The 22,182-nt window shown below is 44.1% G+C and overlaps 1 protein-coding gene across 2 annotated transcripts in view; it reads left to right on the forward strand.

Annotated features, from left to right (window-relative positions):
* pou2f3 (POU class 2 homeobox 3) overlaps positions 1-22,182 on the forward strand; it is a 53,025-nt gene that overhangs the window by 20,035 nt on the left and 10,808 nt on the right. For both annotated transcript variants that reach the window (XM_068054404.1, XM_068054405.1), the window contains exons 6-7: positions 7,392-7,483; positions 9,982-10,176. In XM_068054404.1, the coding sequence (XP_067910505.1) occupies positions 7,392-7,483; positions 9,982-10,176 (287 nt within the window). The remainder of the gene's footprint in view (positions 1-7,391; positions 7,484-9,981; positions 10,177-22,182) is intronic.

The following is a 22,182-nucleotide window of genomic DNA, read 5'->3' on the forward strand; positions in this document are numbered from 1 at the left end:
CCAGTCCACTTTAGCCAACTCTGTCTTCATATAGTCGTTTAGTAGTACAAAACTTGAGCATTGCTGAAAATAGAGACATGTTGTCGAATCTTTTCATCTTGCACTCATCAGGACAGTCTGCAAGAATAACCAGTGTAAGGGAAAACAACAACTTATACTGCATGAGAAGAGATTGCTGATTGGTTGGCAAGTGAACTCTGGTAGAGGCATTGCCATGGAGAATGCACCAGTTTACGGTGAATGATAGTTAACTGCCAAGCTTTGTTTGAAATTTAAACCAGGCATTGCCCTGAATAATGAACCAGAGAATGGCTGTCACTTATTTTGTTCAGCTGAAACAGGCGCAATATTTGTACATATTCTTTCTGTCTGCAAAGAACAGGGTCCTGTGTATTAATATTTGTAGCTTCCAGTATGCACAAATGCACCACACTGCGAGCCTTACTGACAATCTTAACTTCTAAATCTTGGCACACTGTGGATTATTTAGCAAATATTGTCATGCAGGCCCCCACCTGCCAAGAATGAGGCATATTAATTTTGCCACATGGACATTAAATTTCAAATTGTTGCTGGGAAGAAGAGAAGGCCTGATACAAGGGGTTGCCAAGCCCCTGGCTGGAAAGACAGTTTTGCATGTTAAGTGTTTGTAGACAAAGGACCATTCCCTGACCCACCCAATGCACAAAGTCAAAAATGGTTATACCAGTCACGTGACTACCCTGATGGCCAACTTGAGTTTTAAATTGTAGAGACAGTGTTTGAACTGGCAGAAAGCAGAATGCTCCTGGATTGACAAGACCTCTCCTGGCTGACTCGCTGCAGCCTCTGCCTGTCTGCTCCCATCTGTTTCTCGCGGAACTCCAAAACCCCCTGAAGACACATGAACCCCAAGACAGAAAGGTATCCTACAGTGAACAAGGTTTAAAAAGAATACTGGGCCCCAACAAAAAGCAAGATCTGCCTACAATCAAGGATTCTACAGCGAGCTCAAAGCACAGTAACAAAAAACCCTCTTCAGAGATTGCCTCAAACCTTCCACTTTATTTTTCTTCTCTTTTCTGTCTCTATTTGTATGTGTTTGTCACGTATGCATGCTAGCGTGGGCGCGTCATGTATCTGTAGGCATCAACCGAATTAGAGTTTAAGTTTAATAAAATTTCACCTTTCTTCTTTAAACCGAAGAAAGCCTGTTTGTGCTCGTTTCTTTACCTTATAATTGGAAAGCGGTGAACAAGGATTCACCAAGTGGGAGCTAAAAACACTGTTTAAAAAATAAAACCCTGTTACAGTAAGACCAGGTGAGCAAGAGGTCTAGGGTTCCCTTTCAGCCTTCACCTGGTCTTAACAGTTGTCCAAACGCGGAATCACATCTAATGTTGGACACTGTTTTGAGTTGTGCAAGACCGGGCTGGTTGTGATATATGAATTTCAATGCCAGTGTGATGCTAGGTATATAGGCCATATGTCCCAAAGACTGGCGGATCATATCAAACAACATGTCCCTTCCCCTGTTTGCAACAGGCAAGGTACGGGCTGTACCCAACCAGCAAACACCAACTTTTCTCCCCTCAGTGAATCAGCTCTGTCTCCATCTCTCTGTAAACAAGTTCTGAAATGGAGGCCTCTTGCCCCCAAATGATCAATGGCTCATCCTGGGTGTTTTCTTTCCTGGCCTGATCGGGATCAGGCCAGGAATCATCCAAACCGTACTGATGTCCTGACTGATTAACGTAGCGGGAGATTTGAGGCTGGAGCTTGGGGACTTTCCTGCTCTGTGACTTACTCCGGATAAGTTCTCTAGATCAGTTTGGTATTTAATATACTGGATCTGAAATTTATCCCAACTGCAATCTGAAAATTGTAATCTCCCACATGAAGAACATAACCATAGACAGACTTGTAATTTCTGGGCCTTTCGGCCCAAACAATCTGTGCTAGTATTTATTTTCCACGAGAGCGGTATCCCAATCATATGCTCCATCCTGTTCCCACATCTATAAGAACATAATATAAAGGAGCAGGAATAAATAGAGTAGACCATAGGGCTTCTTGAGCCTGCTCTGCCATTCAATATGATTTTTGGCTGAACTCCACTTTCCTGTCTGTTTCCCGTCTGCTGCCCATGTCCCTTGATTCCCTGAGACACAAATCTGTCTATCTCGGCCTTGAATATGTTCAATGGTGGATCATCTATAACTATCAGTGTAGACAATTCCGAAGATTCACAACCCCCTGAGTGAAGAAATTTCTCCTCGTCTCAGTCCTAAATAATCAACGCCTTATACTGAGACTCTGCCCTCACATTCTGGATTTCCTGGGTCAGGAGAACAACTTCTGTCAAGCCCCTTCAGAATCTTGAATGTTTCAAACAGATCACCTTTCATTCTACTGAACTCGAGAATATAGAGCCAATTTACACAGCTTCTCATCATAGGAACCGCACCCCCCCCCCACCGCCCCCAATCCCAGGGACCAATCTAGTGCTGTACTGCCCCCAAGGCAGATCTATCCTTCCTTGGATATGGAGACCAAAATTGCACACACTACTCCAGGTGTGGTCTCACCAAAGCCATATACGATTAATATCAAGACTTCCTTCTTGTATTCCAATCCCTTACAATAAAGACCATCGTACCATTTGCCTTTCTAATTAGTTGCTGTACCAGTGTTCCTTGTAAGAGTTACTAAGTCTCTCTGAACATCACTTACAAGTTTCATGCCATTTTAAAAAAATTCTGCTTTTCTTATTACCAAAGTGAATAACCTCACACTTTCCCCCATGTTATACTCCATCTGCTACCTTGTTGTCCACTTACTCAACTCTGTGACTCTTTGCAGCCTTTGTGTCCTCCTCACAGCTTACATTCCCACCTAGCTTTGTATCGTCAGCAAACTTAAATACATTACTCGGTTTCTTTTTGTCTAAGTCAGTAATACAGATGGTAAATAGCTGAGGCCTCAGCACTGATCCTTGTGGCACTCCACTAGTTACAGCCTGCCAACTCTAAAATGCCCCATTTATCCCTATTCTCTGCGTCCTGTCTGTTAACCAACTCTATCCATGCTAATATATTACTCCCAACTCTATGAGCCCTTATCTTTTTTTTAGAACATTAGAACATTACAGCGCAGTACAGGCTCTTCGGCCCTCGATGTTGAGCCGACCATCTGACCTACACTATTCCATTTTCATCCATATGTCTATCCAATGACCACTTAAATGCCCTTAAAGTTGGCGAGTCTACTACTGTTGCAGGCAGGGCGTTCCATGCCCCTACTACTCTCTGCGTAAAGAAACTACCTCTGACATCTGTCCTATATCTTTCACCCCTCAACTTAAAGCTATGTCCCCTCGTGTTTGCCATCATCCGAGGAAAAAGACTCTCACGATCCACCCTATCTAACCCTCTGATTATCTTGTATGTCTCTATTAAGTCACCTCTCCTCCTCCTCCTCTCTAACGAAAACAACCCCAAGTCCCTCAGCCTTTCCTCGTAAGACCTTCCTTCCATACCAGGCAACATCCTAGTAAATCTCCTCTGCACCCTTTCCAAAGCTTCCACATCCTTCCTATAATGCGGTGACCAGAACTGCACGCAATACTCAAGGTGCGGCCTCACCAGAGTTTTGTACAGCTGCATCATGACCTCGTGGCTCCGAAACTCGATCCCCCTACTAATAAAAGCTAACACACCATATGCCTTCTTAACAGCCCTATTAACCTGGGTAGCAACTTTCAGGGATTTATGTACCTGGACACCAAGATCTCTCTGCTCATCTACACGACCAAGAATCTTCCCATTAGCCCAGTACTCTGCATTGCTGTTACTCCTTCCAAAGTGAATCACCTCACACTTCTCCGCATTAAACTCCATTTGCCATCTCTCAGCCCAGCTCTGCAGCCTATCTATGTCCCTCTGTACCCTACAACACCCTTCGACACTATCCACAACTCCACCGACCTTCGTGTCATCCGCAAATTTACTAACCCACCCTTCTACACCCTCATCCAGGTCATTTATAAAAATGACAAACAGCAGTGGCCCCAAAACAGATCCTTGCGGTACACCACTAGTAACTAAACTCCAGGATGAACATTTGCCATCAACCACCACCCTCTGTCTTCTTTCAGCTAGCCAATTTCTGATCCAAAGCTCTAAATCACCTTCAACCCCATACTTCCGTATTTTCTGCAATAGCCTACCGTGGGGAACCTTATCAAACGCCTTACTGAAATCCATATACACCACATCCACGGCTTTACCCTCATCCACCTGTTTGGTCACCTTCTCGAAAAACTCAATAAGGTTTGTGAGGCACGACCTACCTTTCACAAAACCGTGCTGACTATCGCAAATGAACTTATTCTTTTCAAGATGATTATAAATCCTATCTCTTATAACCCTTTCCAACATTTTACCCACAACCGAAGTAAGGCTCACAGGTCTATAATTACCAGGGCTGTCTCTACTCCCCTTATTGAACAAGGGGACAACATTTGCTATCCTCCAGTCTTCCGGCACTATTCCTGTCGACAATGACGACATAAAGATCAACAACAACGGCTCTGCAATCTCCTCCCTGGCTTCCCAGAGAATCCTAGGATAAATCCCATCTGGCCCAGGGGACTTATCTATTTTCACTCTTTCCAAAATTGCTAACACCTCCTCCTTGTGAATCTCAATCCCATCTAGCCTAGTAGGCTGTATCTCAGTAATCTCCTCGGCAACATTTTCTTTCTCTACTGTAAATACTGACGAAAAATATTCATTTAACGCTTCCCCTATCTCCTCTGATTCCGCACACAACTTCCCACTACTATCCTTGATTGGCCCTGTTCTAACTCTTATTATTCTTTTATTCCTGATATACCTATAGAAAGCCTTAGGGTTTTCTTTGATCCTATCCGCCAATGACTTCTCGTGTCCTCTCCTTGCTCTTCTTAGCCCTCCCTTTAGATCCTTCCTGGCTAGCTTGTAACTCTCAAGCGCCCTAACTGAGCCTTCACGTCTCATCCTAACATAAGCCGCCCTCTTCCTCTTGACAAGCGCTTCAACTTCTTGAGTAAACCACGGCTCCCTCGCTCGACAACTTCCTCCCTGCCTGACAGGTACATACTTATCAAGGACACGCATTAGCTGCTCCTTGAATAAGCTCCACATTTCGTTTGTGCCCATCCCCTGCAGTTTCCTTCCCCATCCTACACATCCTAAATCTTGCCTAATCGCGTCATAATTTCCTTTCCCCCAGCTATAATTCTTGCCCTGCGGTATATACCTGTCCCTGCCCATCGCTAAGGTAAACCTAACCGAATTGTGATCACTATCGCCAAAGTGCTCACCTACATCTAAATCGAACACCTGGCCGGGTTCATTACCCAGTACCAAATCCAATGTGGCATCGCCCCTGGTTGGCCTGTCCTTGCGTATTAACTTTTTTTGTGGCACCTTATCGAATGTCTTTTGGAAATCCAAATATGCTATGTCTACTGATTTTCCTTTTATCTACCTTACTTAATCCCTTAATTTCACATTACTCCGAACCCATTCTTAAATGTTGACATGGTCTCTGCAGGTAGCAGACTAGTTTGCAGGTGCAGCAGGTAATAAGGAAGGCAAATGGAATTTTGGCATTTATTGCTAAAGGAATAGAGTATAAAAGTAGGGAAGTGTTGCTGCAACTGTACAAGGCATTAGTGAGACCGCACCTGGAGTATTGCGTACAGTTTTGGTTCCCTTACTTAAGGAGGGATGTAGTTGCATTGGAGGCAGTTCAGAGGAGGTTCACTAGATTGATTCCAGAGATGGGGGGCTTGTCTTATGAAGAGAGATTGAGCAGTTTGGGCCTTTACTCTCTCTAGAGTTTAGAAGAATGAGAAGAGATCTAATTAAGGTATACAAGATGATTAAGGGGATTGACAAAGTAGACGTGGAGAGGATGTTTCCTCTTGTGGGGCAATCTAGAACAAGAGGTCATAGTTTTAGGATAAGGGGTAGCAGATTTAAAACAGAGATGAGGAGAAATTACTTCTCTCAAAGGGTCGTGAGTCTGTGGAATTCGCTACCAGAGTGCGGTGGATGCCGGGACACTGAGTAAATTTAAGGAGGAGATAGACAGATTTTTAATTAGTAAAGGGTTGAATGGTTATGGAGAATGGACAGGAAAGTGGAGTTGAGGCCGAGATGAGATCAGCCATGATTGTATTGAATGGCGGAGCAGGCTCGAGGGGCTGAATTGTTGTGGAACCTCTCAGTCACAGAATTGTTATAGTGCAGAAGGAGGCCATTCGGCCCATCATCTCTGCACTGGCTCTCCAAAAGAGCAATTCACTCAGTTCCATTCCCCTGCCTTCTCCCCATAACCGTTAACATTCTTCCTTTTCATTTAACAGTCTAATTCCCTTTTGAATGATTCAATTGAACCTGCCTCCACCACACTCTCAGGCAGTGCATTCCAGACCTTAGAGTCATACAGCACAGAAACAGGCCCTTCGGCCCATCGTGTCTGTGCCGGCCATCAAGCACCTACCTATTCTAATCCCATTTTCCAGCACTTGGCCCGTAGCCTTGTATGCTATGACGTTTCAAGTGCTCATCTAAATACTTCTTAAATGTTGTGAGGGTTCCTGCCTCCACCACCTCTTCAGGCAGTGTGTTCCAGATTCCAACCACCCTCTGGGTGAAATTTCTTTTCCTCAAATCCCCTCTAAACCTCCTGCCCCTTACCTTAAATCTATGCCTGCTGGTTATTGACCCCTCCGCTAAGGGAAAAAGTTTCTTCCTATCTAATCTATCAATGCGTGAAAAAGTTTTTCCTCATGTGGCTTTTGCTTCTTTTACCAAATACTTTAAATCTGTGCCCTCTCATTCTCAAATCTTTCATGAGTGAGAACAGTTTTGTCTGTCCTCTGTCCAGACCCCTCATGATTTTGTCATTAGTGGAAAACATTTTGTCCTCTTCAGGTTAAATGTAAGGGATTTAGGGACAGATATTTATCTCCTCTCAATCCAGATCCAGTAAAGCAGGAAACCAACACTGGCGCTGGTTTCTTGCCTGTGTCCAGCTCGCTGACTGGGAATAAGAAATGAGATGGGAACTGTGGGAATCTTCTGGGATCTTGACCTATAGCTCCCTATTAAATCACGGGATCTTCCACCAGTAGCAAGTGGAACAGTGCTTCTTGGAGGCGAGGCTCACAGTTTCCCCATCTGCCCCATTTTCCTCCCTTCTTCCCTTGCATCCCAATCGGGAGGATATTCAGAGCCAGTGTTTGTCAGATTTCATTGTTCACTGTAATTTGCATTTGGCTTTTGTGGATTCTGTCTCTGTAGATTATTTTGTTTGTTCTTGTGATGATGTCGTTGTATAATTTGTAAATATCTTCATAGGCTCGCTGCAATCTCCAACCCTGCTCTCATTGTCCCAGCAATCACAGAGCACGCTCTTGCCACCTCAGCCTGGCATGGGGGTCACTCCACAGGTTAGTGATGCAAACTGTTCCATTATATTTCATTCCAAAGCAACTTCGCTCCAAGTTGAGGGGCAGCTTTCAGCCTCCAGTTAACTCCTGGAGCTCAGCTGATAAAGACATTCGCAACTGCTCTATAACTGTGCACAGCAGGACCCAGTAGCATTGAGTGGAAGGTTACAGGATCATTGGATCATAAGAAATAGCAGGAGTAGGCCATTCAAACAAATCATGGTTGATCATTGACCTCTACGCCATTGTTTTCCCCCACTATCCCCCATATCCCTTGATGTCATTAGTATCCAGAAATCTATTGATTTTCTGTCTTGAACATGCTCAATGATTGAGCTTCCACAGCCCTCTGAGGTAGAGAATTCCACAGATTCACCTCCCTCTGAGTAAAGAAATTCCTTCTCTTCGCAGTCTTAAATGGCCTGCCCCTTATTCTGAGACTGTGTCCCTTGGTTCTAGACTCACCAGCCAGAGGAAACAGCCTATCCACATCTACCCAGTCACACCCTGTAAGAATATTGTAAATTTCAATGAGATCACCTTTCATTCTTTGAAACTCTAGAGAATACAGGCCCAGTTTCTGCAATCTCTCCTCATAAGACGATCCCACCATCCCAGGGATTAGTCTGGTGAACCTCCATTGCACTCCCTCTATGGCAAGTATATCCTTCCTTAGATAAGGAGACCAAGATGGGCTCAGTGGCAGGAAACACAGGGTAATAGCTGACAGGTGTTTTTGCAACTGGAAGGCTGTTTCCAGTGGCGTTCCACAGGGCTCACTAGGTCCCCTGCTTTTTGCGGTTATATATAAACGATTTGGACATAAATATAGGGGGCATGATCAAGAAGTTTGCAGATGACACAAAAATTGGCTGTGTGGTGGATAGCTGTAGACTGCAGGAAGATATCAATGGACTGGTCAGGAAAGTGGCAAATGGAATTCAACCTGGAGAAGTGTGAGGTGATGCATTTGGGGAGGTCAAACAAGGCAAAGGAATACACGATTAATGGGAAAAATACTGAGAAGCGTAGAGGAAGTGAGGGACCTTGAAGTGAATGTCCACAGATCCCTGAAGGTAACAGGACAGGTCGATAAGATGGTTAAGAAGGCATATGGAATCCTTTCCTTTATTACCCGAGGTATAGAATACAAGAGTAGGGAGGTTATGCTGGAACTGTATAACTCATTGGTTAGGCCACAACTTGAGTACTGTGTGCAGTTCTGGTCACCTCATTACAGAAAGGATGTAATTGCACTAGAGAGGGTACAGAGGAGATTTACGAGGATGTTGCCAGGACTGGAAAAATGCAGCTATGAGGAAAGATTGGATAGGCTGGGGTTGTTCTCCTTGGAACAGAGGAGGCTGAGGGGATGTTTGATTGAAATATACAAAATTGTGTGGGGCCTGGCTAGAGTAGATGTGAAGGGCTTACTTATCTTAGCAGAGAGATCAGTGACTAGGGGGCATAAATTTAAAGTGATTGGTAGAAAGATTAGAGGGGAGATGAGGAAACAAAATTCACCCAGAGGATGGTGGGGTCTGGAACTCACTGCCTGAAAGGGTAGTTGAGGCAGAAACCCTCAACTCATTTAAAAGTTGTCCGGATATGCACCTCAAGTGCCGAAGCCGGCAGGGCTACGGACCAAATGCTGGAAGGTGGGATTAGGCTGGGTGGCTCATTTTTTCGGCCAGCACAGCCACAATGGGCCAAGTGGCCTCTTTCTGTGCTGTAAACTTTGATTGTAGATTCAAAACTCTACACAATACTCCAGCTGCAGTCTCACCAAGGCTTTATACAGTTGCAGCAAGATATCTTTACTCCTGTACACAAATCCCCTTGCAATGAAGGCAAACATACAATTTGCCTTCCTAATTGCTTGCTGCACCTGCATGCTAGCTTTTAGTGACTGATGAACAAGGACACCCAAGTCCCTTTTGGACATCAACACTTCCCAACCTCTCCCCATTTAAGAAATACTCTGTCTTTCTGTTTTTTTTTTCTTCCAAAGTGGATCACTTCACACTTATTCACATTATATTCCATCTGCCATGTTCTTGATCATTCACTTAGCCTGTCCAAGTCCTGTTGAAGCCTCCTTGCATCCTCCTCACAACTTACATTCCCACCTAGTTTTGTGTCAGCAACAAATTTGGAAATATTACATTTGGTCTCCACATCCAAGTCATTTATCTAGATTGTGAACCGCTGTGGCCCAAGCACATTATTATAGGAATGTATCAGAGCAAAACACCAATGGCCATTGACCATCAGAGAATGTTGCAGACTGGACCAATGGCAGACTAGACCTTTTTGGTACCAGTCTGTCCATCTCGAATTGGAATTCTAAACTGGAAATTTATTGATTGGGGAAAGCTGTTACCTGATGAATGAAAATCTCGCTTGTTGAGAACAGAATTTAAAAGTTTCTCTGGATGATTTGGTTCCTGTAATTTTTCCGCTAGAATTAATTAACATAATTTATTTTAATTTCACAGGCAGCAATTCGGCCAGGTCTCATGGGCTCGCCCCTGGAGTCTCATTTGGAAACACTTCCTCCACTCCAGATTCCAAAGCACATTGCCCCAAAACACACCACATCTGTGCAGTCAGACGAACCCAGTGACCTGGAGGAGCTCGAACAGTTTGCAAAAACATTCAAGCAAAGGCGGATTAAACTGGGGTTCACACAGGTATAAGGGTGGGATTTGGCTGTTTGAGGGTTCAGTACAGTGAAGGAGCTCTGTGTATTTATATCTATCTAATTGGAATCCTATACTTGTGATGATTGGGGGAACGCTGGTGTCTGAGAGTGTCTGTGCTCAGTGAGGAACGCTGGGCACATGACATGGTCAGTCAACCTGCTGACCATCCACTGCCCATTGGGCTGCTAAACTGCACCCAGCTCCAGAGCCTATCCCATTTATTCTACAGCTCATAACTGAATCCTTTTATCAGAGTTGGGACAGATGGACCAAAACTGGGCATCTGATGAGGTGCTGTGGGCCATCATCAGCAACAGAATTGCATTCGACCAAAACCTGGAATCTCTTGGCCTGGCATATCCCTCACTCTCCCATTACCACCAAGCCAGGGGATCAACCCTGCTTCAATGAGGAGTGCAGGAGAGCATGCCAGGAGCAGCACCAGCCATACCGAAAAACGAGGTGCCAACTTGAAGCTACAACACAGGACTACATGCATGTTAAACAGCAGAAGCAGCATGTGATAGACAGAGCTGAGTGATCCCACAACAAACAGATAAGATAAAAGCTCTGCAGTCCTGCCACATCCAGGCTTGAATGGTGGTGGCCAATTAAACAACTAACCAGAGGAGGAGGTTCCACAAACATCCCCATCCTTAATAAGGGGGGAGCCCAGCTTGTCAGTGCAAAAGACCAGGCTGAAGCATTTGCAACCATCCTCAGCCAGAAGTGCCAAGTGGATGATCCATCTCGGCCTCCTCCTGAGGCATCACAGATGCCAGACTTCAGCCAATTTGATTCACTTCACTTCACTCCACGATATCAAGAAATAGCTAAATGCATGGGATACAGTAAAGGCTGCAGCATCAGGGAAGGAGAAAGTTACCTGGACACTTTGTTCCAGGATGCTGTCACACCGCTTAGGCTAGGTACTTCAGATTTGGTCTGTGGTCAGGGACAGGAGGGTGTGACTACAAGTGAGATAGGTATGGGAATCCAGAAGGTAGCACTTGAGGAGCCTCAGCCCTTGCACTTGTCCAACAGGTTCGATGTTCTTACAGTTTGTGTGGACGAGAGCAGGGACTGCAGGGAGGATGAGCAAACTGACCACAGCACCCTGGTGTAGGGGACAATTCAAGTTGGGGGGTGGGGGGGTAGTAAAAAGGAATGTAGTTGTAGGGGACAGTATAGTTAAAGGGATATTGGTCACTGCAGCCAAGAGCGTGAGTCCCGAAGGCTTTGTTGCCTGCCTGGCGCCAGGGTTAAGGACATCTCAGGGCTGGAGAGGAACTTGAAGTGGGAGGGGGAAGGATCCGGTTGTCATGGTCCATGTGGGTACCAACAACATAGGTAAGACTAAGAGAGAGGTTCTGCTGAGGGAGTATGAGCAGCTAGGAGCTAAATTAGAAAGAAGAACCACAAAGGCAATAATCTCTAGATCACTACCTGAGCCATGAGAAAATTGGCATAGGGTAAATAAGATCAGAAAGTTGAATGAACGTCTCAAAGATTGGTGTGGGAGAAGTGGTTTTAGATTCATGGGGCACTGGCACCAGTACTGGGGAAAGTGGGAACTGTACTGTTGGGATGGCCTTCACCTGAACCGTGCTGGGACCAGTGTCCTGGTGAATCGTATAACTAGGGTTGTAGAGAGGGCTTTACACTAAATAGTTGAGGAAGGTTTATGTGAGGGGCAGAAAGGACAAGCTAATAGTGCAGGGTACCGATACTGGTAATGATAACCAGAGTGTGACAGGAAGGGATCGTGTATACAAACATGAGTGCACCAGTAAATAAGATCAGAGTAGGGAAAATGGTAAAAAGACAGAATTAAAGGTTCTTTATCTGAATGCATGCAGCATTCATAACAAGATGGGTGAATTGATAGCACAAATAAAAATAAATGAGTATGTGATGGGCATTACAGAGATGTGATTGCAGAATGACCAAAGCTGGGAACTAAATATTCAAGGGTATTTGACATTTCAGAAGGATAGGAAGAAAGGAAGATGTGGGGTAGCTCTGTTAATAAAGGATGATATCAGTACTTAATGAAAAATAATCTTGGCTCAGAAAATCAAGATGTAGAATCATTTTGGGTGGAGACAAGAAATAGCAAAAGAAAGAAGTCACGGAGTAGTCCATAGTCCTCCTAACAGTAGCTACACTAACACAGAGTATAACTTAAGAAATAATGGGCTTATAAGACAGGTACTGCAATAATCATGAGGGCAATTTTAATCTTATCAATTGGACAAATCAAATTGGCAAAGGTAGCTGGGTGGATGAGTTCATAGCGTATTCGGGACAGTTTCTTAGAACAATGCGTCCAGGAACCAACCAGGGAGCAGGTTATTTTAGACCTAGTAATGTGTCACGAGACAGGATTAATTAATAACCTGATAGTGAAGGATACTCTAGGCAAGAAGATCATAACATGATAGAATTTCACATTCAGGTTTAAGGGTGAGAAATTTGGGTCTGAAACAAGTGTCTTAAAATGTAAATAAAGTCAACCACACAAGAACACAAAAAATAGGAGCAGGAGTAGACCAAATGGCCCATCGAGCCTGCTCCACCATTCAATATGATCATGGTCGATCTTCGGATTCAATTCCACTTTCCCTCCCACCCGCTTGCCATATCCCTTGATTCCCTGAGACCAAAAATCTGTCTATCCTAGTCTTAAATATATTCAACGACAGAGCAACCCCAACCTTCTGGGGTAGAGAATTCCAAAGATTCATAACCCTTTGAGTGAAGTCATTTCTCCTCATCTCAGTCCTAAATTATTTCCCCTTTATCCTGAGACTGTGCACCTGTGTTTTAGATTGCCCGACCAGTGGAAACTATCTGTATCTACTATATCCAGCCCCTTCAGAATCGTAAAGCAAAAGCAAATACTGCAGATGCTGAAATAAAAACAAGAAATGCTGGAAATACTCAGCAGGTCTGGCAGCATCTGTGCTGAGAGAAGCAGAGTTAACGTTTCAGGTCAGTGACCCTATTCAGAACTGACAAATATTAGAAATGTAAAAGGTTTTAAGCAAGGAAAGCGGGGGTGGGGCAAGAGATAACAAAAGAGAAGGTGTTGATAGGACAAGGTCACAGAGAATAACTGACCAGAAGGTCATGGAGCAAAGGCAAACTGTATGTTAATGGTGTGCTGAAAGACAAAGTGTTAGTACAGAGAGGGTGTTCATGGACAGAAAACTGAACAGCCCTGGCCCCAAGCACAAACATGAAAAAAAACAGTGGGTAGGCAAAGTAGAAACAGTTTCAATGAGATCACCTCTCATTCTTCTTAACTCCAGACAATATAGGCCTGATTTACTCAGCCTCTCCATCATAGGACAACCCCCTCATCCCAGGGACCAATTTAGTGAACCTTCGTTGTACCGCCACCAATGCAAGTATATCTATCTTAAATGTGTGGGGCGGCACAGTGGCGCAGTGGTTGGCACCACAGCCTCACAGCTCCAGCGACCCGGGTTCGATTCTGGGTACTGCCTGTGCGGAGTTTGCACGTTCTCCCTGTGACCGTGTGGGTTTCCGTCGGGTGCCCCGGTTTCCTCCCACAGCCCAAAGACTTGCAGGTTGATAGGTAAATTGGCCATTGTAAATTGCCCCTAGTGTAGGTAGGTGGTAGGAGAATTGTGGGGATGTGGTAGGGAATATGGGAGTAATGTAGGATTAGTATAAATGGGTAGTTGATGGTCGGCACAAACTCAGTGGGCCGAAGGGCCTGTTTCAGTGCTGTATGACTCTTTTAAGAAAAAAAGCTGCACACACTACTCCAGATACAGTCACACCAAAACCCTGAACAATTGTAGCAAGATTTCTTTTTTCCTGTACTCCAATCCCCTTGCAATAAAGCCCAATGTGCCATTTGCTTTCCTAGTTGCTTGCTGTACCTGAATGCTAACTTTCTGCATTCCTTGTACAAGCACACCCAAGTCTCTTTAAACATCAACATTTACAAGTTGCATACCTTTTTTAAAAAGTATTCTGCTTTTCTATTTTTATGACCAAAGTGAATAACTTCACACTTCCCTACATTATACACCATCTGATTGCGCACTCACTGAACCTGTCTATATCTTTGCATCTTCTGTGTCCTCCCCACAGCTACCTTTCCACCTCCCTTTGTATCATCAGCAAACTTAGATACAATACTCTCAATTACAAGGGTATGAAGACAGAATTGGCTAAAGTGGACTGGGAAAATAGGTTAAAAGACAATAGAGAAGCAGTGGCAGACATTTAGCCAGATATTTCATAACTCTCAACAAAGATATATTCCATTGAGTAAGAGACTCTGAGAAGGATGCACCATCTGTGGCTAACTAAGGAAATTAAGTATAGCTATAAAATTGGAAAAAAAGGTGTAAAATGCTGCAAAGATCAGTGGTAGGGCAAAAGATTGGGAAAATTTTAGAAGCCAGCAAAGGATGGCTGAAAAAGTAAGGGAGAAATTAGGAGAGTAAACTAGCAAGAAATATAAAAACACACAGTAAAAGCTTCTACAACCATTTTAAAAGGAAAAGAGTAGTTAAAGTAAGCGTTGATCCCTTAGGATGAAATTGGTGAATTAATAATGGAAAATGAAGAAATGGCAGAGACTTTGAACAAGTATTTTGTATCTCTTTTCAGTCTTCTTTGGCCTCCTTGGCTCGAGTGACAATGGGTAAACGCCTGGAGGTGGTCAGTGGTTTGTGAAGCAGCGCCTGGAGTGGCTATAAACGCCAATTCTGGAGTGACAGGCTCTTCCACAGGTGCTGCAGAGAAATTTGTTTGTCGGGGCTGTTGCACAGTTGGCTCTCCCCTTGCGCCTCTGTCTTTTTTCCTGCCACCTGCTAAGTCTCTTCGACTCGCCACGCTTTAGCCCCGCCTTTATGGCTGCCCGCCAGCTCTGACGATCGTTGGCAACTGACTCCCACGACTTGTGATCGATGTCACAGGATTTCATGTCGCGTTTGCTGACGTCTTTAAAGCGGAGACATGGACAACCAGTGGGTCTGAAACCAGTGACAAGTTCGCTGTACAATGTGTCTTTGGGGATCCTGCCATCTTCCATGCGGCTCACATGGCTAAGCCATCTCAAGCGCCTCTGGCTCAGTAGGGTGTATATGCTAGGGATGTTGGCCGCCTCGAGGACTTCTGTGTTGGAGATACGGTCCTGGCACCAGATCCCAAGGATTCTCCGGAGGCAGCGAAGATGGAATGTATTGAGACATTGCTCTTGGCTGACATCCAGGCCTCGCTGCCGTAGAGCAAGGTACTGAGGACACAGGCTTGATATACTCTGACTTTTGTGTTCCGTGTCAGTGCGCCATTTTCCCACACTCTGTTGGCTGGTCTGGACGTAGCAGTGAAAGCCTTTCCCATGAGCTTGTTGATTTCTGCATCGAGTGACAGGTTACTGGTGATAGTTGAGCCTAGTTTCACAGTAGACACAAAACAAATCCCAAGAATAGTAGAAAATCAAGGGCCAAAAGGTAGGAACTTAAAACAATCACTATCACTAGAGGAGAAAAAGTCCTGGGCAAACTAATGGGACTAAAGGCTGACAAGTCTCCCTGGACCTGATGCCCTGCTGGACCTGATGCCATTAAGTGGCTACAGATATAGTGGATGCATTGGTTGTAATCTTCCAAAATTCCCTAGATTCTGGACGTGTCCCATCAGATTGGAAAACTGCAAATGTAATGCACCTATTCAAGAAAGGAGAGGGACAGAAAGCAGGAAACTATAGGCCAGTTCGCCTCATCTGTCATTGGGAAAATACTAGAATCCATTATTAAAGTAGTAGTAGCAGGACATTTAGAAAATCATAATGCAATCGGGTCGAGTCAACATGGTTTTATGAAAGGGAAATAGTGTTTAACAAATTTGTTAGAATTCTTTGAGGATGTAACAAGCAGGGCAGATAAAGGGGAACCAGTAGATGTAGTGTATTTGGGTTTCCAAAAGGCGTTTGATAAGGTGCCACATAAAAGGTTACTGCAGAAAGGTAAATGGCAGAACCCTTAGGAGTATTGACAGGCAGAGAGATCTGGGCGTACAGGTCCACAGGTCACTGAAAGTGGCAACGCAGGTGGATAAGGTAGTCAAGAAGGCATACGGCATGCTTGCCTTCATCGGTCGGGGCATTGAGTATAAAAACTGGCAAGTCATGCTGCAGCTGTACAGAACTTTAATTAGGCCACACTTAGAATATTGCGTGCAATTCTAGTCGCCACACTACCAGAAGGACGTGGAGGCTTTGGAGAGGGTACAGACAGGTTTACCAGGATGTTGCCTGGTCTGGAGGGCTTTAGCTATGAGGAGAGGTTGAATAAACTCGGATTGTTTTCACTGGAATGACGGAGGTGGAGGGGTGACATGATAGAGGTTTACAAAGTTATGAGCGGCATGGACAGAGTGGATAGTCAGAAGCTTTTTCCCAGGGTGGAAGAGTCAGTTACTAGAGGACATAGGTTTAAGGTGAGAGGGGCAAAGTTTAGAGGGGATGTGCGAGGCAAGTTCTTTACACAGAGGGTGGTGAGTGCCTGGAACTTGCTGCGGGGGAGGTGGTGGAAGCAGGTACGATAGTGACGTTTAAGAGGCATCTTGACAAATACATGAATAGGATGGGAATAGAGGGATACGGTCCCCGGAAGTACAAAAGGTTTTAGTTTAGGCAGGCATCAAGATATGCACAGGTTTGGAGGGCCGAATGGCCTGTTCCTGTGCTGTACTGTTCTTTGTGCACAAGATGAGAGCTCATGGTGTTGGGGGTAATGTATTAGCATGGATAGAGGATTGGCTAACAAAGTGGAAACAATTGGGATAAACAGGGCATTTTTAGGTTGGCAAACTGCAGCTAATGGAGTGCCACAGGGATCAGGGCTGGAGCTTCAACTATTTACAATTGGTATTAATGACTTGGATAAGGGCTAGGAAATAGATCTAATAGAGAAGCAGTGGCAGACATTTGAGGGTATATTTCAAATACTCAAGATAAGTATTTTCCTACACTAAAGAAAAATTCAAAGGGGAGGATCCACCATCTGTGATTAACTAAAGAAGTTAAGGAAAGCATCAAATTTGAGGAAAAAACATAATTCTGCAAAGATGACTGGTCAGAATATAAAGAACGGCAGAGAATGACTAAAAGGTTAAATCAGGAGAAAGGAATTGGAGCATGAGAGGAAGCTAGCTAGAAATGTAAAAAACAATAGCAAGAGTTTCTACAGGTATTTAAAAAGGAAAAGAGTAAATAAAGTGAGTGTCGATCCTCTAGAGAGTGAGAATGGGGAGTTAATAGTAGATAATAAGGAAATGGATGAAATGAACAAGTATTTTGCTTCTGTCTTCACTATAGAGGATACAAAAAGCATTCCAGTGAAGCTGTATATAGGAGGTGGAAGGAAGAGAGGAACTTGGTGAAATTACAATCACCAGGGAAGCGGTACTGACCAAACTGATGGAGCTGCGGACTGACAAGTCCCCAGGTCATGATGGGTGTCATCCTAGGGTCTTAAGAGAAGTGCTAATGAGGTAGTAGTTGCCTTGGTGTTAATTTTTTTTAAATTGCTGGAATCCAGAAAGATTCCATCAGACTGGAAAGTAGCAAATATAATCCCTCTATTCAAGAAGTGGGGGGGAGGCAGAAAACAGGTAACTATGGGCCAGTTAGCTTGACGTCTGTTCTGGGGAAGGTGTTAGAATCAATCATTAAGGAGGCTGTAGCTGGGCATTTAGAAAAACTCAAGGGAATCGGGATAGTCAGCATGCTTTTGTGAAAGGGAAATCATGTTTAACCAATTTATTGGTGTTCTTTGAAGGAGTGACATTCACTGTGGATTAAGGGGAGCCTGTTGACGTACTCTACTTGGATTTCCAGAAGGCATTTGACAAGGTGCCACATTAAAGGTTATTGTGCAAAGTAGGAGCTCATGCTGTAGGGGGTAACATATTAGCATGGATAGAAGATTGGCTGGCTAGCAGAAAACAGAGTATGCATAAATAGGTCCTTTTCTGATTGGCAGGATGTGATGAGTGGAGTCCCGCAGGGGTCTGTGCTGTGGCCTCAACTTTTTACAATTTATATCAATGACTGAGATGAGGGGAGTGATGGCATGGTTGCTAAATTTGCAGATGACACAAAGATAGGTAGGAAAGTATGTTGTGAAGAGGACATAAGGAGGTTGCAAACTGATTATAGATAGGTTGAGTAAGTGGGCAAAAATATAGTAGATGGGAGTATAATGTGGGAAAATGTGAAGTTGTTCACTTTGACAGGAAGAATAAAAAAGCAGAGTATTACTTAAACGGAGAACGACTGCAGAATTCCGAGGTGCAGAGGGGTCTAGGTGTTCTATTGCCGGAGTCACAAAAAGTTAGTTTGCAGGTACAGCAAGTAATAAAGAAGGCTAATGGAATGGTGTCCTTTATTATGAGAGGAATTGAAAGTAAAAACAAATATGTTATGCTTGAGTTATATAGGGCATTGGTGAGACCACATTTCGAATACTGTGTGCAGTTTTGGTCTGCTTATTTAGAGTCATAGAGACGTACAGCATAGAAACAGGCCCTTCGGCCCACCGTGTTCATGCCGACCATAATGCCTATCTATACTAAACCCACCTGCCTGCATTAATTCCATATCCCTCTATGCCTTGCTCATTCAAGTACCTGTCCAGATGCCTCTTAAATGTCGCTACTGTTCCTGCTTCCACCACCTCCTCAGGCAGCTCATTCCAGATACCCACTATTCTTTGTGTGAAAAAATTACCCCTTTGATCCCCTTTAAACCTCCTCCGTCTCACCTTAAATCTATGCCCTCTAGTTTTAGTCACCCCTACCATGGGAAACAGACTCTGGCTATCTACCCTATCTATGCCTCTCATCATTTTATATACCTCTATCATGTCCCCTCTCAGCCTCCTTCGCTTCAGGGAAAACAGACCCAGTCTATCCAATCACTCTTTATAACTCAAGCCCTCCAAACCAGGCAACATCCTTGTGAATCTTTTCTGCACCCTCTCCAGCTTAATCACATCTTTCCTGTAGTGCGGCGACCAGAACTGCACACAGTACTCCAAATGAGGCCTAACCAACGTTATGTACAACTGTAACATGACGTCCCAACTCTTGTACTCAATGCCTTGGCTGATGAAGGCAAGCATGCCATACGCCTTCTTCACCACCCTGTCTACCTGTGTTGCCACTTTCAGAGAACTATGTACTTGCACGCCAAGGTCTCTCTGCTCAACAACACTCCCCAGGGCCCTGCTGTTCACTGTATATGTCCTGCCCTGGTTTAACTTCCCAAAATGCATCACTTCACACTTGTCTGCGTTAAATTCCATTTGCCACTCCCTTGCCCACTTTCCCAGTTGATCTATATCCTGTTGTAACCTTAGACAACCTTCTTCACTGTCCACTGTACCACCAATTTTGGTGTCATCTGCAAACTTACTAATCATGCCCCCTACATTCACATCCAAGTCATTAATATATATGACAAACAACAGAGGGCCTAGCACCGATCCGTGTGGCACACCACTGGTCACCGGCCTCCAATCTGAAAAACAAGCCTCCACTACCACCTTCTGCCTCCTATCACCAAGCCAATTTTGTATCCAATTGGCTAGCTCACCCTGGATCCCATGTGTTCGAACCTTCAGAACCAGCCTACCATGCGAGACCTTGTCAAAGGCCTTGCTAAAGTCCATGTAGACAACGTCCACCTCCTCGAAAAACTCAATCAAATTCGTGAGACATGATTTCCCACGCACAAAGCCATGCTGACTATCCCTATTCAGACCATGCCTTTCCAAATGCATATAAATCCTGTCTCTCAGAATCCCTTCCAATAACTTTCCCACCACTGATGTAAGGCTTACCGGCCTGTAGTTCCATGGCTTATCCCTGCTGCCCTTCTTAAATAAAGGCACAACATTAGCTATCCTCCAGTCTTCCGGTACCTCACCCGTGGCTAATGATGATACAAAAATCTCTGCCAGGGCCCCAGCAATCTCCTCCCTTGCTTCCCATAGCATCCTAGGATACACCTGGTCAGGCCTTGGGGATTTATCCACCTTAATGCACTTCAAAACCTCCAACACCTCCTCCTTTGTAATGTTGATATGCTCCAGGATATCTGTGTTCCCTCCCTTGAACTCACTAGCTTCACAGTAAATACAGACGAGAAGTATTCATTTAAGACCTCGCCCATTTCCCATGGCTCCACACATAGATTACCACACTGATCCTTAAGGGGACCTACTCTCTCCCTAGCTACCCTTTTACTCTTAATATACTTCTCGAACCTTTTAGGATTCTCCTTTATCTTATCTGCCAGGGAATTCTCATGGTCCCTTTTCGCCCTCCTAATTTCCTTCTTAAGTGTAGTATTACATCCCCTATACTCCTCGAGGGACTCGCTCGATCCCAGCTGCCTATATCTGAGGATTTGAGGAAGGATGTAAATGTGTTGGAGGTGGTTCAGAGGAGGTTTACTAGATTGATACCTGGAATGAGTGGGTTGTCTTATGAGGAAAGGTTGGACAGACTGGGCTTGTTTTCACTGGAGTTTAGAAGAGTGAGGGGAGACTTGATTGAAGTTTATAAGATCCTGAACGGTCTTGATAAGATGGATGTGGAAAGGATGTTTCCTCTTGTAGGTGAGTCCAGAACTAGGGGTCACTGTTTTAAAATTAGGGGTCGCCGTTTTTAGGACAGAGATGAGGAGAATTTTTTTTCTCTGAGGGTTGTGTGACTTTGGAACTCTCTGCCTCAGAAGGTGGTAGAGGCGGGGTCATTGAATATTTTTAAGATGGAGGTGGATAGATTCTTTTGGGCAAGGCAATCAAAGGTTATCGGGGGTAGATGGGAGTGTGAAATTTGAGACACAAACAGATCAGCCATGATCTCGCTGAATGGCGGAGCAGGCTGAAGGGCCTACTTCTGCTCCTAATTCGTATATTCGGATGAAGGGGCCAATATTAATGTGTATATGCATATAAATAAGTGAGTTGGGAAAATGTGAGGTTGCCTATTTTGGCAGGGAGAATAAAAAAGCAGAATATTATTTGAATGGAGAGACTGCATGCTGCAGTATGGAGGAATCTATGTCCTTGTATATGAATCACAAAGTTAGCATGCAGGTGCAGCAAATAAATGGGAAGGAAAATAGAATATTTGCAAGGGGATTGGAGTGTAAAAGTAGGGAAGTCTTGCTACAGCTGTACAGGACATTGAGACCGCACCTCAAGTATTGTGTACTATTTTTGTCTCCTTACTTAAAGAGGATATACTTGCTTTGGAAGCAATTCATAGAAGGTTTACTAGGTTGATTCCTGGAATGAGGGTGTTGTCTTATGAGGAAATGTTCAGCAGGTTGGGTGTATATTCATTGGAGGTTAGAAGAATGAGAGGTGATCTAATTGAAACATATAAGATTCGGAGGTGGCTTGACAGGATAGATGCTGAGCATGTTTCCCCTCATGGGGGAATCCAGAACTAGGGGGGGGCCACAGTTTTAAAAATAAGTGGGGGGGGGTCTCCTTTTTCAGATGAAGATGAGGAATTTCTTAATTAATCTTGGCATTCTCTTCCACAGACAGCAGTGGAGGCTGGGCCATTGAATATATTGTTACGACCAAGGCAGGAGTAATGCATTGTTAATTCAGTCCCACTACTCCACAGGTCATAGCATATTAGTAACATTACCCAGCTACTGGAAAGTAGCCAAATTAAACACTCTATTTGTCCCCCAGAATAAAGCACACTAAACCAGGTTTCTTTAAACAACAAAAGTAACTATAAATAACCTAAGTCTTAAACAACAATAATGAGAACTCTATATGTGAAAGGATTCTTTTCAAACTACTTATTCTTCCTAACCCTCTTGCACACACATGTACATTCAAAACAAATGGTAACCAGTTTTAAAATGATTTTGGATTACAACTGTTTCTTAGGAATAATATAATTAGGTTGTCA

This window comes from Heterodontus francisci, chromosome 22 (genome assembly GCF_036365525.1).
Source record: "Heterodontus francisci isolate sHetFra1 chromosome 22, sHetFra1.hap1, whole genome shotgun sequence".
NCBI classification, from domain to species: Eukaryota; Metazoa; Chordata; class Chondrichthyes; order Heterodontiformes; family Heterodontidae; genus Heterodontus; species Heterodontus francisci.